This window comes from Larimichthys crocea, chromosome I (genome assembly GCF_000972845.2).
Source record: "Larimichthys crocea isolate SSNF chromosome I, L_crocea_2.0, whole genome shotgun sequence".
NCBI classification, from domain to species: domain Eukaryota; kingdom Metazoa; phylum Chordata; class Actinopteri; family Sciaenidae; genus Larimichthys; species Larimichthys crocea.
Window position 1 is genome coordinate 15315072 of NC_040011.1, and position 15670 is coordinate 15330741.

A 15670-nucleotide genomic window follows, 5' to 3' on the forward strand; every position below is an offset into this window, starting at 1 on the left:
CTTCAGACTGAAATTAATTAAATGGTAATTGGTGATCTAATTATACTGGCTTTGACTCGGCAAGCTGCTAAAGAAAATAAACAAAAAGTCCCTCCTTAATTATGTATGGCGTAAAAGGTCAGATTTCTGACAAGAATGCTTAGTGACACCGAGTGCAGACACCCACCCACACACCGAGAGGCAAATACAAACACGCACACACGCGGGCATACACACACACAGAAACAGGCATTGCTAATGTGGCACATTTGGTTTTGATCTTCCTCCCGCCCCCGTCCACCTCAGAAGAATAAAATGAGTCCTATTCATTTGACGCCGTGCATGCACAGTATCAGTTTGTTTGTCTTTAATTATAACTAAATGTAAACCAGCAAATTCATCTGAGCTACTCTGCTATGACAGTTGGCCACTTATAAATGCCTTTATTATATGCAACAGCAGAGAACAGCAGAAAAGCATAACTAGCAATTACTGGAAGAACACAATCGTTTCTTCAGAATGGATCTCCAGTCAGCTCGGAGAATACTTTCATTCTGTATCAACTCAAAGGAGGATTTTTTTTTTCTCTCCTTCGTTTGGTGACCACCTCTGATGCTGCAATCTCACCAAAGCTTCACTGGGGCAAGGGGGGGCCCTGACCTGTGTAAGTCCACCACTCACCCAGCCAAAGCCAGACATATTTATCATAGCATTTCATAGCGGCTTGCAGCAGGCAGAGCGGCGCTGGAGAATGGGAGTCTATTTATTTGAATAAAAATCTCAGCTTGCCCCCTTGAGAGTGTTAACGCTGAGCTCTGACACAGCCATTCTCACAGGCCCCGGGGACAGAGGAGAGGTAGTGAACTCAAGATGCTATCTGCCGCCCCTACCACTTTTCATATACAAATGTCCCTGTGTCAGAGCCCTCGTTCTGCACTCTAATCTACACAATCAGAGTGTGTGTGTGTGTGTGTGTGTGTGTGTGTGTGTGTGTGTGACACAGGCGCAGCTTTTACAGACAGCCTATTGTCGTTCGACATCTCCGGGCGCTTTATGACGACTGGCTGCACTGCGTGGAGCGCACATGCAGCCTCTGTACATCAATAGCCAACTCTCTGACTGTAAATAAATGATCCAAGCTGCACATGGGACAAGACCGCTGCATGTATACTGTGTATCTGTGTGTGTGATTTCAGATTCACGCCCTGCAGTAAAATGATCTTTGCACATTTGGCTCTCTGAATGGACTGTCATACAGGCTGAAATATGGTGCTGAGGCCCCTTCTTAAACATGACAAAATAGCGCAGACACTTAAATGCCATATGTTAAGCCCTTGCCCCTATAGGATAGGGATTAAGCAGCAGGCTTTATGGCATGGCATATATTAAGAGTGATAAGCACGATGTCTGGAATGTATCAAGAAGATAATAATTTGATCTGCTGTTACGTTTATTTAGATTCTCAGTTGTTCACATGCAGCAAAACTTCTCACTGGTCAGACATTTTATTTTATTTACTCATCCTGAAAGATTTGAATTTGCTCTTCATTCTGGCATTGGCTTTGATGCCAAACTCAACTTTAAAAATTGTATCTACAACTTAAATCTGAAAAATGTGAGACATTTTTATTTGTCTGAATGTTTGACTGGAGTAAATTAAACCTCCACCAAAAATTAGCCTCTGTTTGGATCTAATTTTACTGCTTTATTTTATACATGGCCGCGTGTAATTCCTGACCAATTGTCAACTCTAAATGAGGAAGAAAATCAATATTAAAATAAAAATCTGCAAGTGCTACTCACACCAAGATTTTTAAAGACATCAGAATGTTTCTTCAATGTATCTTTAATATACATATCAGTAAAATCAGATTTTCAGCTCCTACTTAAAATATAGCAATTTTAATATATTGCTTCAATTGTTTCATAAAAAAAATAAAATTAAAAATAATAATAATTATAATTAATTTCTTGTTGGTATTTTAATAAATGTTTCTTTAATTTTATGTCTTCTGACAGAAAAGCACTTTTTGCACTAAAATAAAATGTTATATTTGATCTCTTTATAATATATAATGTTTTTATTACTGTGATTCCGCTGTTTCTTGTATTTTCTGTCTGCCTATACATGTGCTGCTTCTCTGAGGCTGAGGCTGTTACAGAGTGTGCATCCAGTTCATCACAGACACCAAATTGAATCTCGGATGTCAGCAGATGTGGTCCAAACAATATTTACTGCCTCCCTCAAGAGAACAGCTGTTTTTATTTAGACAGATAAATAAGAAGATGGAGGAAGGGATTAATGAATACATGTGTGCCAATTAAGACAAACAAAAGGATGGGGGAGGGACGAGAGAGAGAGACGTATGACAGGGCCGCTGCTCACCGGCTGTGGGGTTGCTTTGGGCTCCGTAGACTTGACATGAAGGTGCGTCATCATAGCTTGCAGACGCTCTTTGTCTTTCGCTAGCTGTAATGAGAAAAGAGAACATTTTATGAACAAAAGGAAAAAACATCTTTTATTAATTCTATACATACTATAGATTCCTTGGCATTGTAGGCATCTTTTACAATCATCGATCTTTTTGCCTTCGAGTTTGTCTAATTATTTATTGTCAAAATGCTTTTTGAGGCTGTCAACAACTCTGAACTTCAGAAAACCTAACTACTGTCTCCAATTCAAGGTTAGAAGATACCGTGTCTCATTGCCAATAACAAGCCGAGGCCCTTTCTACCTGTCTGAAACTCAGCGCTGTCTTAGCTGCCAGCTTAAATCATGGTGATAGGCTGCCTGCAGAGGAAGTCTGTGTCTGATAAACCTTCACGCCATCCCTCTGGATCATACACCAACAGAGCGGAAATAACAGGATGTTGGTACGGTGTAATGTTTGAGCAACTTAACTCTCATTGTTTAAGTTTAACATCCTGCAAACCGCAACTGTGTTATACTCATTATCAGTCATTTTCGGGGTATTATGTGGCTAATATGGGAACCAGAAGAGAAAGCTGCACAAAAATCTGGAATGCATTACATTTGATCCTTACTGTGTTTGCGTTGCAACTGCGGCAGCAGAAAATTAATAAAAATACAGTTTAATGGAATGGTTGGTTTTATAATAATAAATAAGTGCAACCTTACATTAACACAGTGGTCGTGTTCGCCATTTAACCCAACGTCGTCACACAGACACTGGCCTTTATAATGACCCCCTAATGGGATGACAGTGATCCATGTTTTTTTCTTAATGTACATGTGCAGATTTTAATTTCTCGAAGAAGTAGAAAGATCACACATATTAGAACTTATTGTCAAAGGTTTTCTACTGTTTTTTGCTTTGAGTCACTCGCCTAGCCACGCTAACACTGACGAGTCATTTCACTAAGTGTTTTATTGTTGGTGCCAAACAGTTAAAAGTCATAAATAACTTTAAAACCCAGTAAAATTCAAAATGTAATTATCTTCTCTACTTAGCCCCGGGCCCTTCATATATCTTTTCCTGGCTGTCATGCATACATAACACATTTTTAATGACTGATTACTTGCAAATGCACAAAATTATTTTATTCTGCCCCCCCTCCCCTAACCACAATGAGTGACCCTGTGATATCAGGGACAGGGAGGGGCTGGGCAGACACTGAGGAAGTGTCAGGAGAAGAAGACACACAAATATTTGGGCCAAAACAAACTCAGAGACAATACCTGCAGCTCCAGCTGTTGTACGACCTGCATTTGCACCCGACACTGGGCCGTGCTCCTGTCATCCAGGGCGTGCTCATTGTTAAGATGCCTGGAAAACAAAAAACAGAGAACACAGACAAAAAGCTGATGTCAGTCTGAGTTTCGCTGTCTGCAGCCTTCTTATACATGTAAGAAACAAAAGTCCTGTGACGTGTCATGCAGTGACACATTCTGGTAATTGAGTCAAAGCGCTATGCATGGAGAATTTGTGGTAACATTTAGGTAAATATTACTCAGAGCTTCGACATGAAACTAACAACATGCTGCAAAAGATTAAACTCGCAAAATCTGCAGCACCAGAAGAATTACTTCTTTTACCGTACAAGAATGATACTTAATATTTCATGACAGTCATGTCTGCACCAACTACAGCTCACAGATAAGACGAGCGATTGAAGAATTTCAGGTTGGACTCCTTTGCTAAATTATGCACCGCTGCCCTAATGCCATTTCTTCTTATTCTTCTTCTTTTGCCCTTTTTTTTTGGGAGTTTTTTTTGTTCTGCTAATCGTGTCATAACAATTAAGAGAATTTGAGCAAAGCCGGACCAAATGCCGAGGACAACAGGGCGAGGAGGTGGGATATGTCACAAACTTGAATTATGGATATAATTATGCGTGATTATTTTATACAGGGAAGATGTTCTCTTTTCCTGTACGTTTATAACTAATCTAAATAAGTAGCTCGCCGGGTAGCAGACAGGGTTTTTTCTGTGATTTATATAAAATGGTGGAGATAAGGTTCACAAGTGAAGGAAATATGATTGGAGGAATTTTATCAGCCGCCGCATGAATTACTGTTTGAAAATGCTTATGCAGGGGCATTTCATTAATCATTTAATCATAATCCGAGCAGGATGTTTGAACTGATTTCACAAATACCCTTTCATTTCACTACTTCATTATGCTCGCTAATGGATCCAATATATTATATATATCATAAATTATATCACATCTTCGGTGACCATGTAGGTCACTGTCACCAGGCATGTCTGTGTGCATAGAGTGGCGCCGGCAGACGGGGGGGGAGAGGTGTGTAAACGTGCCTGCCTTTTCAAATGCACTTTTTCTGTCATTTACTGCAAATCAAAAATAGCCAACGAGTCAACGTGTGATGGCGTGGTGGCAGCGCTGGCGTTATGATAGCCCAATAAATTTGAACGCCGTTGCTTTATGTACAGACAACACGTTTGTGCATTAAACACAGCGCAGACGCTCAGAAAACAAGACACATGTGGAGGGAAGCAGAATTGATAGTGCTCTGCTTGAAATGTGAAGGTTTCTGTTCAGCTGTGGAATTTTCAACCTTGAGGTGAATGATTTAAATCTTTTCAGAAAACGTGCGCCCCTCCATCCCTCCCACCCTCCCACCCTCCACTCTTCAGGTCCTCCCATTGTGTTTTGATAATACATTTTTCAAAATGACTGTGATATACATTCAGCACTTGAAGTTAATTATTGTGACGAAAAGGGAATTAAAACGGCATATTTAAAGAAAGCGTGGGCAATAACCCCCTTTGCTGAAATCAATTCAGACTTCTTCTGGGCTTTCCATTTGTTTGAGTCAAATAAATGCCCCTTTAATTAAGTAGGTCGGAAAATGAAACTGGTAAACATTTCAGGACATCTTACTAAATCTCAAAGAAGAAAATAATAGGTAAAGACGTTTCAACTTCAATTTAACTGGCACAGACTGAATTTTCAATGAAGGGTGGCCTACGTGAGCAGCTTTGGAATTTCTCTGTTCATAGGAGACATGTGCCCTGCTTCTTTTCATCCTTTGTTACATTCCACTTTATTTCTTCTAATGACATGGAGAGTCACAGTGCATAATTAATAGGAAATGAAATATTCAAATGGCCCTAATGCAGCCTTGAGAGGAGTGTCTGGACACGGGAGCAGGGGATACGGGGGAATTGACATCGAGAGAGACTATGAACGTTGGCATGTGTCACTTTCCGGACTTCAATGAAGCCACTTTTAAAAGCTCTCTGGCAGGATGACAGTCCCTAATGTAAATTGCCACAATAAAACAAGTTAAACAGACATCCCTGTAACAGTTGGCTTTTTACATATCAGTTAGTTTGCCTACTAATTTTTTTTTTTTTTTTTGTTTGTTTGTTACGATTTATAATTATATAGACTGGACCCAGAGTTTAAGGCTGTCTTTGAGGGGAGGTTTATCATCTTCACCGTTTGGTGGAATTTAAAATTAAATCACACATCTTTACAGTAGTATTAGCATTTAAAATGCATTAAACATTTCTGATGCATATTTCAATTTTTTTCTTTTTTCTTATTATTTAGTATTAAGTATTAAAATATAGCACAGAGGATTCAAATTTGATGCGACGATTTCAGGTTTTTTAAACACTCGTTTTATTTGATATTTGAGTTATTTCATGTTTGGCTTATTTGTGTTTTTTTCTGAGTGGTGCAATCACCACGTCGTGTCGAGCTGTGAGAGAGGAGTGTTAGTGTTTCCAGCAGACAGACAGTGCAGCACTAGAGGGCACTGCAGTGTTTCACTGGCTCTGACCTCTGACTGGACACTGAAGAGAAGGGGTCCTGACCCCCATAAAAACACCAGGCTCTGCCGTGAACCCAGCCCCACCCTTCTGTGTGCTGAACCCAAAAAACAGGAACAGGGATTTTGGTGCTTTGTATTTATCAAGATAGTGAGTGTAGGTATGTAATGTTTTCTTTAAAAGATAGAATAAATACACACACAGTTTAAAACAACATTTCAGTCCCGTGTTAGTTGTTACTGTTGGCATGTGGAGCTGAAATCTGGTTGACGTTAGAGTCCTCCTCACCTTTCTTTCTCTCTGGTACACTGTGTTGTGCTGACTACACACACACACATATCTTCACTTATATTTTCATAATTTCTCCCAACCTTTGGAGACTTTTGTACGAGCATTATAATGCCTGATGTATTCTTTATTATTATATTTTTGATTGTTTTTGGAGGCCCACAGTATCAGTTGCTGGGATTCATGTGGAAGTGCTTAAGGGTTTGAGAGTTAACACCTTGGTGAGCTGCTCGCACTCTTGCCTGCTGTTAAACAAAGGCAGCTTTGTGGAGACTCTCCCCAAATGTTTTCTTAACATGTTCCAAGCAGTTTGAGCAGGCAACTAAAGTAAACAAGATGTTGCCATGATAAAAACACTTGTAAAAACATTGCAGAGTGCACTTAGAGACTTTTGAAGGCAGAGCTTTACCGGGCACACTGAATTTAATTCCCCTCTCTTCTATAAACAAAGGGTGAGGCAATGTCAGAATACAATAAATAGTGATGGATTTAAGGGGGCACTCCCAAAGCTGAAATATGTGTGTCTATGTGTGAAAGTGCGTACGTGGTTTAATAAGTATGTGTCACAGGATGTTTATAAAATGAAAATAATATTTTAAAAAAAGAACATAACTGCCTGTTTTCATTTTGAACAGAAACTGTACCTATCCAGTGTGATAAGCTTTCCTAAAGCAAACTGCGCTCAAAGTGGATTTAAGTAAACAATCAAAAAGCGAAAAGAGGATTCAAAATGTTGACAAAGAAGTCAAACTTCCAGCTGCCTCCGAGGCATCTCCTCCGCAGCACCTTTCCCTCCTGCGTCTGCGAGGAAACTCTGTGTTCGCTGAGTGCTTGTTTTAGGATAATGGAATTGTGTCATATCTTGTTTAAAGTGCGACTAATCCGGGGTGACAGTGAGCCATTGATCTGCTGCCACAATGCAGATGTTTTCATCCTCTCCGTAACCATGGTGCTGTTATGTGTTGGATTACCTAGGGCGCACTGCAACACAGGGCTGATTAGTGAAGCAGGGGCCTGACTCAGACAGAGAAACACGGCGCAAAACAAAGGCCTATGTCAGGGTGGACAGGGTCAAACCTGTTCCACAGTTCACACTGGAAAGATGCTACGCAGCAGGTGATATTGACTGAGCAGGAGCTCTTTAAGTACAGCATATACTGTTCATTTTAACATAGAGCCGAGGTGTGGGCCTTGAGCCAAGAACAAAAGCATGAGAGAGGAGAGGAAATGACAAATAAACCACAGAGAAAAAGGCAAGACACACACACACACACACACACACACACACACACACATCCCTCTGTCCAGTGACAAGGGCAAACATGCAGAGCGCCCTAAGTGTGGGCTGCCACAGATAAACATCCTACCGTTGTTTGTTTGGGAAAAACGGCCCCCGTCACCATGGGAACTGCACTTATCACGGGAATTAGAGGCCCATGCCGTTCTCAGAAGGAGACCCCGCCACAGTACCCTTGTCAAGAGAGTGCCAACCCAGGCACCCACACTCAGAAATAACAACCAGCTGCACCTGTAGTGCCTCTGAGTCGCCATGGGGGTCACAAAAATGTGTAATCGACCCAACACGAGGAGAAACAAACTGTGACAGAAACACCTCCGGCTAGGACTTTTACTTACTTGAGGAATGAATGGAAATCGTCAAACACCGCCTCACACCCAGGCCACTTGCAAACACCGTGACCGTAGAGAGGGTGACTGTGGTGGGAGGGCTCGTCTAGTGTGGACCTGAAAGAGAAATTCACAGAAAGAGAGAGACGGTTATTAATCTAAACTGATTTTCAGGTTCTCTAGTTGTAGTCACAGTTAAAGGCCTTTGGTCACATAGAATGAGGAAAAGGTCACAGAAGATGGTTTGTCCTGTTAAGCTGGTTAGCACCTCCCTGTGTGTACTGGATGTTCTTTTCCACATGAAAACATGAACCTCGATACGTGTGGAATCAGTGTACCTGCGTGATCTCTGCTTGCTCTTCTCTTAAAAGAGGGGACTCACGTTGTGAAAGCACGACCGAATCAATATGTAATTATTTACTATCACTGAGCCGTGCTGCAATTCACTTTGATCAAGACTACTAGGGGGCTCCCTCAATCGCTGCTTTCCCTGCTGCATCATGTCCCGCAGGCCCACCTGGAGGAGCGTGTACCACAATGTGAAACCCCCGAAAGCATCAGGCACTTTCACGCCGTGCACAAACTGTAAACATCCCCGCCTGGTATCAATTTATATACTGACCAATCCATGTCACCGGGGGGCTGACAAGCATGCATCTATGGGGAGCGTATGGCTTCGTACAATCAGTCTAAATAGCGGGAACATCCCTGAAAAACAAACTTTACAACATCTTCCATATGGCGAGAGGCGTGGAACCACAGCTAACCACAATCAGCACTGAGAGAGAGAGAGAGAGCGGCCCGTGTGGAGGCAGTGTCTGCTAAGAGAGCGAGACAGGCAGCCATATGGACACAGGCACTATACAAGACACACAACTTTCAGCAACAAGAGCCTGGGGGACTGGCCTATATCGCTACCACCTGTGCTTCTGGTGGCTCGTGAGCACAACGCTGCTGCTTCTCCTCCAGTCTGAGCCCTGCTCTCTAAGACAACAGGCCAGATAGGGAGATTCATTACACCACAAACTGTTGTGTTGCCATGTGGGAATAACTCCAGCCAGTAAAATCTCATTCATATACATGTATTAAATAAGAGATAGTGTCTAATGCTACTACTTCAGGGGATGTCTTTAGAGGAAGAACAAATACTGAAAATAACATCTTGCATGGCTTAGCCAATCCATCTGTTGTGATTTAAAAAAAAAAAAAAAAAAAACGGATATAAAAATGAATCAGTGAAAAAAGAAAGTCATCTAATCATGCGTGTGCCAATTTTGCAGGATTAAACAAGCTGATGTTCAGATTAAAATCTCATTTGTATCAATGTTAGTAAAGCTGTAAACCTCAAGTAGGAATTTTCAAAGGTCGTCACAGGTTTCCTTGTGTTATAATTACTTGCTTAAGAGTTCACATTGTTCATAACGTGATAATTGCATTGCAATTAGGAAGCAGTCAAGCATTCATGAATGTGGTTAGCAGCTTTTTTCCCCCCTCCCCTCTTTCAAAAGTCAGAATTTTTTTTTTATTCAATTATGAATTATGCATTCACAAGACCTCTGTTTTGATACAGCTAATAAATAGATGGCAGAAGACCTATTATAATGAGTTTTTAACAAGGAAATGTGTGGACTGTTGAAGGTAGCGCTGGTTTTTAATTTAAAGAGATCCTTTTTTTAATTCTTTGCGAGCAGGCTTGTTGGTTAATTCTGTATTAATAAGATATTGAAATGTGGAGTGCGCTGGGAATCAGTGAGCACAAAGCGCTGTGAGGGGCTGGCGGCAGAAGAGCACTTTTAAACGGTGGATGGCTAAACAGTAGTAAATGACAGAATTTACACCAAATGAGCTACATTAGTGTAATAGGAGAAGAGTGTAGGATTCATGGGGTTTTCTCCCATTTGAGAACATGTTGAAGGAAAAAAAAAGAAAAGAAGAAGAAAACGCTTTGCAGTTCCCTGCGTGGCGTTAAATTTGACTTGCACCCATGACAGGTCTGTCAGGATGTTATTATTGTCAGGCAGCCCGGGGGAAGAGCACTCTAATGATCTTGTAACGGCGATGAGGAAAACCGTGTCATCAGCTTCCTTTAAAAGGAGAAAGGACATTAAAGTGCCTATAGACCTGGACAGAAAGTGCGCAAACCTTCCAGGTTTCCAGGTGTTGCTCTATGTTCATGTGTGGACAGACAGGAGGAACTGCACAGACTCCAACAGCTGCCTGCCAGTTGTTGTTTTTTTTAGTTCACCTCTTGTGATGAGATGCTCGGGCCATAAACAAGTCATGATCTATGGCATTGCGTGCTGATGGACTCAATCTATCAGCAACAGTAAAAAGATTGATGTCCGCCATGCTAGGTCAGAGTCTGGCCACAGTGTGAGAAGCCAGTCACAACAGTCTCCCTCACCACTGGTACTAATGTTAGCCTATTCCCTCGTGTCCTCCCCCTCAATCCTGCATCCACACCGGCTGCCCTCCTCTTTTTAACTCTCTCGGCCCTATACTGGATCCTTTCCTTGTGCCTTCTCTGTGCCACTGCATGTTTTACCCTAAATGATTTAATTATCTTTTTTTCCTAGTGTAAGACAAATGAAAGGCAAGAGAGATGGGAGTGCTGTGCCAAATCTGATAATTTATCTCCTTAACAGATTGCTGTGTTACAGTCCCCGAGCTGTGGTTACTGATGGTTGTTGGGAAGTAAAGTGGGCCAAGCGCTTTGTGAGGATGCTCCCCCTTACAAAGCTGATGCAGCACTGTATTGGGAATTTGTGTCAGATACAGATCAGGCACATTTCATTTAAATAAGCAAATCATTGAATAAAGATGACCTGGCTCACAGGGGTATATCTCTATCTATGCATCACAGTTCGTGGGCCGGGAAACAACACGGGTTGACAGATTCAGTGACTCAGGCCCTGGTCATATCAGGGATGTTGTTCAGACAAACAGAAATCCCAGCCTGCCTTTCCAGAGTGTTCTTTGAGACAAGTAAAAGCAGGCACACGTGCCTCGTCTTCGGTGTGTCAAGCCGGCAGTGATTGAATTTCTCCTCCTTCCTTAAGACGGAAGTGCAAAGCCGGTGAGTGATTCCTGTGGATGCACTTAAGGTTTTAGTTGCAGGCGTCGTTGTGCCTGGGCAGATTTTATATGACACATGAAACTAACTACATGGTACTTAGGGCCTGCTGTAAACCAATCTGAAGCCAGTCGGGAAAACAGGCCCATCAGCAGAGAGGCTTGTTTCTGTTGCATGACAAAAGGACTTGCAAAACCGCATCAATTAAAAGTTCATTAAGTTCAGCGCTGGGAGGATGAGTGGATGCTCTCTATTTACGCCCAGGCCGGCCCAGCCCATTATCTTCAACCTGATTATTCAAATCCCTGGATTATAACAGACGTTTTTCTCAGAGCCTTGCTTAGAATAATCATACTTAATAATATTTAATTTTTCTTCCCATGGAGTCTGATTAGAATTGAGTCTGCATCATCAAAAGAGAGGAACAATACTGTTGATAGTTGTGTGATTCGAATGTGCCAAAATTAACACAAGAGAGGATTATTGGTTGTGTGAATCTAAATTAGCATCATTCAGCGTTTAATATGGAATGTTTTGTGTTCACTTTGTATCAGTCATCTATTCTTAGTCATTTGAAACTCTGGCGAGGTTAATCCACAGCTTCTTGCAGCAGATGGGCTGGATGAGAATCACCTGCTTGTTTTTTTTTTTTCTGACAGATCTAAGATACTGCGAGAATATTCAGTCTGAGGCTGCCTTCTTCACTTAAGCTCGTGTTAAACTGCTGTTGACATCTTCTTTAATCTCTTGACAGTCAGTGCGAGGCAGAGGGGGCTGCCAGCTCTTGCGTTATGTCTTCCCCGATGTTTCATGGAGCCCTCAGCCCAGGCTGGTTCTTGCCGTTTCCTGCCATCGATGCTCACCTTGTTTGCTCGCTCGCGACAATGTGTGATGGAGTGAGCGAGTCAATATCCTCCCCTGCGATTTGTCTTCAGCTGCACAAAAACCAGACATTCAGCCAGACACTGGATGAAGGACTGGGAGCCTGTGGATACTGTCAACTGTGGGAGCAACTAACGCCCTTTTTTTCCTTCTTCTTCAGTGTCTGTGCTGTACGATAACTTTGAAACACAGTAAAGAGGATAAGTCTGCGCAGGTAATATGAATCTGTTTGAAACCGATACCAGTGCTTAAAACGAAATAGCTGCTTTCCGTTTGTATCTCTCCATCAGCGAATCATAGTATTCCCTCTCGAAGTCACTCAGATCCTCTCTGCACACCCCCCCACCCCCACCCCCAGCCAACTAGCAGCCCCTCTTCACCTCCAAAGGCCTGCTGGTTTACTGTGCTAAACATGTTTTCATCGGCATTGCTTTCATAACGATGCGTAGGTTTTGATCACTGAAACACAAGTCAGATGTTATGCAGTGAGCTCATGGTGCCTGGAGGCTCCTCACTAGCAGTTCAAAGATCAGGCTTTGGTGCAAGAAAACAAGCAAATGTGTAAGATGCCAAATTAATTCCTTCCTTAAAGACACAGACACACCGCTCAGAGAGCAAATGCCTTTCAGAGATGATCCACGCCGTTTTTTTAAAATACCATACACCCAGAGTTTGTTTTCTTTTTTAAGTGTACGACCAGAAGTGTTCTTTGTTTTGTTTTTTTAATTTGAATTGCTGAACTGACAGATGAACATGTTGAATTCTACATGTGAACTAGTATACAAAGAAGTGTTTTTTTCCCTTCCTGAACAGACACTGGTAATCTGAATGTCTTCAAGGAACAGCTGCACCGAAACAAAAGCAGGACCCCCTCATTAATACCATGGTGCACATTTCTCCAAATCCCTGCATTCCTTCCAGGTGTTCCTATGAAATCCCTAGCTGCACCCAGGCACATAGAACCTAGTGACCTTAATGGAAATAATACTTACAAAATATAAATTAATAGTAATCTCAGTGCAAACCCTATGGGGACGTGTCCATCAACCGAGGCCCTGTGAGAAATTTCTATTTTAAATGGGCCTTGTGTTTGCTTCACACTAAGATGACAGTGAAGAGCAGTTTAATTACCAGTTGTAGGTTACAAATAACGTGAGAAAAAGTGCTTTTAAAAAATGTGAAGCTTGTGTGTTTCGTGTTCGTGCCAGTGTTTCTTCACTGGCCCGCGTTCTCATTGTGAAACACAGTCAAGCAAAATCAAAGGAAACAAGAAAAAGACCTCGCCAAAGGCAGGACTCACCCTTCTCTCTTGTGACTCATGTACTGCCCGTTGGTGGAGACGTGCTGGTTGAGGAGTGGGTTCTTTGGCGGTGCCGGGGATGACAGGTCAAGGCCCCGGTGGCCGTTGTTGCTGCTGTTGATGTGCTCCTCCTTCACGTGAGCATTTGTCACCTCCTTCCACAGTTGCTGCAGCTCTGCTGGAATCATGCCTGAGACAAACAAATTGGATAATTAAATCAATTAACAGCTAATCCAACTCTTCTTCTTCATCACTTAATTAAATCAAAGCGTCTGTAAACAAAGCCGAGTATTAATTAGAAAATATTCCACTACAGGGTAATGTACTGAGAGCTGTAGCCTCTTCTCCACCCCCTCCTTGCTCCTCACCGCCACCTCCTTCTCTCTCTACCATTTTTCCTGTGATCTGAAGCGTGTTTGTATACACAAATCCCTGGCATTCACGCAAATTTCATGCCCAGGGTAAATAATTAACATCCAGACAAGGCATGAAATCTGAATAATCACCATAATTTTCTCTCAACAACAGAGATGTGCAGAACATACACAACAAAAAAGTTTACAATAGCAACACTAGAAAACATCCCACCCCTGCCTCCTTGAGAAACAGGACCCTGGGGTAATATTCTCAAAAGCGCATTAATGTGCAAAATACTTAAAGCTCTGCACCGCCTCCAATTGACACAGAAGACTTAAACCTCATTTAACAAGTCAAGCACACTGCAGCTCACGCAGCCTTTTGGAAAAAAAAAAAAAAAAAAAAAAAAATCCCTTGAAGACAGAAGACATTTTTTCAGTGTGCTGGAAACACGTCTACGGAGTGCGTGTTTTTTTTTCCGCCTGTGAGTGACAGCGATCCCGACACACAGGGCCAGAGTCAGGATGAAGGATAATGCCGTGTTTGTGCACCCCACTTTCCATGTCTGAGAGAAGAGAGCCTTTGTGTACATGTGTCCAACTATGGTGTGTGTCTGTTGCTGAGAGGTCTTCTTTTATTTGACACAAATGAGGACAAAGCTGATATGTAAAATGAGATAAAGCCTTGTGGGTTCAGAATCTGTGGCTATTTGTGTTTTAAGTCAAAACATACGACATCTGAGAAACTCTGGTTTTAATAGCATACTAAAAAAACTCTAATATGTGTGGATTTGTATTGTACATTCAAATCCATGCTTCAATAAGCCGCGTGTTTTAAGTATGGTGAAAGAAGCCCTTGGATATGTGGTGAATTTAACCACAGAGCAAATGGGCAAGACCATTCGTTTAACATTACAATTAATTAAATCCATTCTCAAAATGAGCACTGGAAAATGAAAGATGATTTGCACATGCTTATCTAACTTGGGTTTATATTCCCCCCCTCTTCTCCCCCTCCCTCCCCATTTCTCATCAGCAGCTCTATAGATACCAGAAGTGCTCCTTTCAAGCACCAGATTGTGTGCAAAATGCTTAGTCTTAATTTATTCCTGTTGTGGAAAATAACTGTGAGGTGAAGATCTCAATACGATCAGCAAAAATATTTTTAATTTGATAAGCTACTAAAGATTTTAATTATGCTGGTAATGGAGAACATTGGCCTAATGAGGCGGAGGACTCCAGAGAGACGCAGGGGCTAAGAACTGTGAAATGAGTCTGATAGGATTGCTGTAAATTCACACTAGATCGTTTGCATATCAAAGAGCAGGAAATGATTACAGGACAAATCAATAACCTTTCCACGTTCCAAGGAGCGTCTTTCCTCATTCGAATATTTCAACACCCTCGCTCTATTCTGCCTGCCTGTATTCTCCCGTATTCTCTTCAATGCCTTGATGTGCCCTAATCGAAGTGCACGTCCATGACAGGCTAAACATGCTTAATATTGCGCTCTGTGTTGTAGCATGCTAATCCACTGCTCGCTGATTTCCAGTGGCATTATCAAAGGATTCATTGTTGTTCTGATGGGATACGGAGACTTTAGAGTAAAAGTCTTTTCTTGTTTCTTTCTTTCTTTTTTTTTTTCTGGTTTGGAAGCGGAAGGTCACTGGTGATGCGAGTGTCCTGCGCTCCGACAGCGGGAACAATCATTTTCCCCCCACTTGGTGCCCGGTGACAGTGGGCGATGTATTTTTAGCCGATGTGCTTGACAGGGCGGCCCACACTGGCTCAATTACCCAGCAGTCCTGGTGACCCCGACACCACTGTTTACTCAGATGAAACCGCAGCGGATAGACCGGTCTGATGAGAGGGGTAACGGAGTGGGACCAGGCTGTCTCTT

The 15670-nt window shown here is 42.1% G+C and overlaps 1 protein-coding gene across 9 annotated transcripts in view; it reads right to left on the reverse strand.

The window, feature by feature from the left end:
* foxp1b (forkhead box P1b) overlaps positions 1 to 15670 on the reverse strand; it is a 150481-nt gene that overhangs the window by 13015 nt on the left and 121796 nt on the right. For all 9 annotated transcript variants that reach the window (XM_019267268.2, XM_010734949.3, XM_027279262.1 and 6 more), the window contains 4 exons: positions 13415 to 13604; positions 8169 to 8276; positions 3680 to 3767; positions 2366 to 2449 (listed from right to left, as the gene is read on the reverse strand). In XM_019267268.2, the coding sequence (XP_019122813.1) occupies positions 2366 to 2449; positions 3680 to 3767; positions 8169 to 8276; positions 13415 to 13604 (470 nt within the window). The remainder of the gene's footprint in view (positions 1 to 2365; positions 2450 to 3679; positions 3768 to 8168; positions 8277 to 13414; positions 13605 to 15670) is intronic.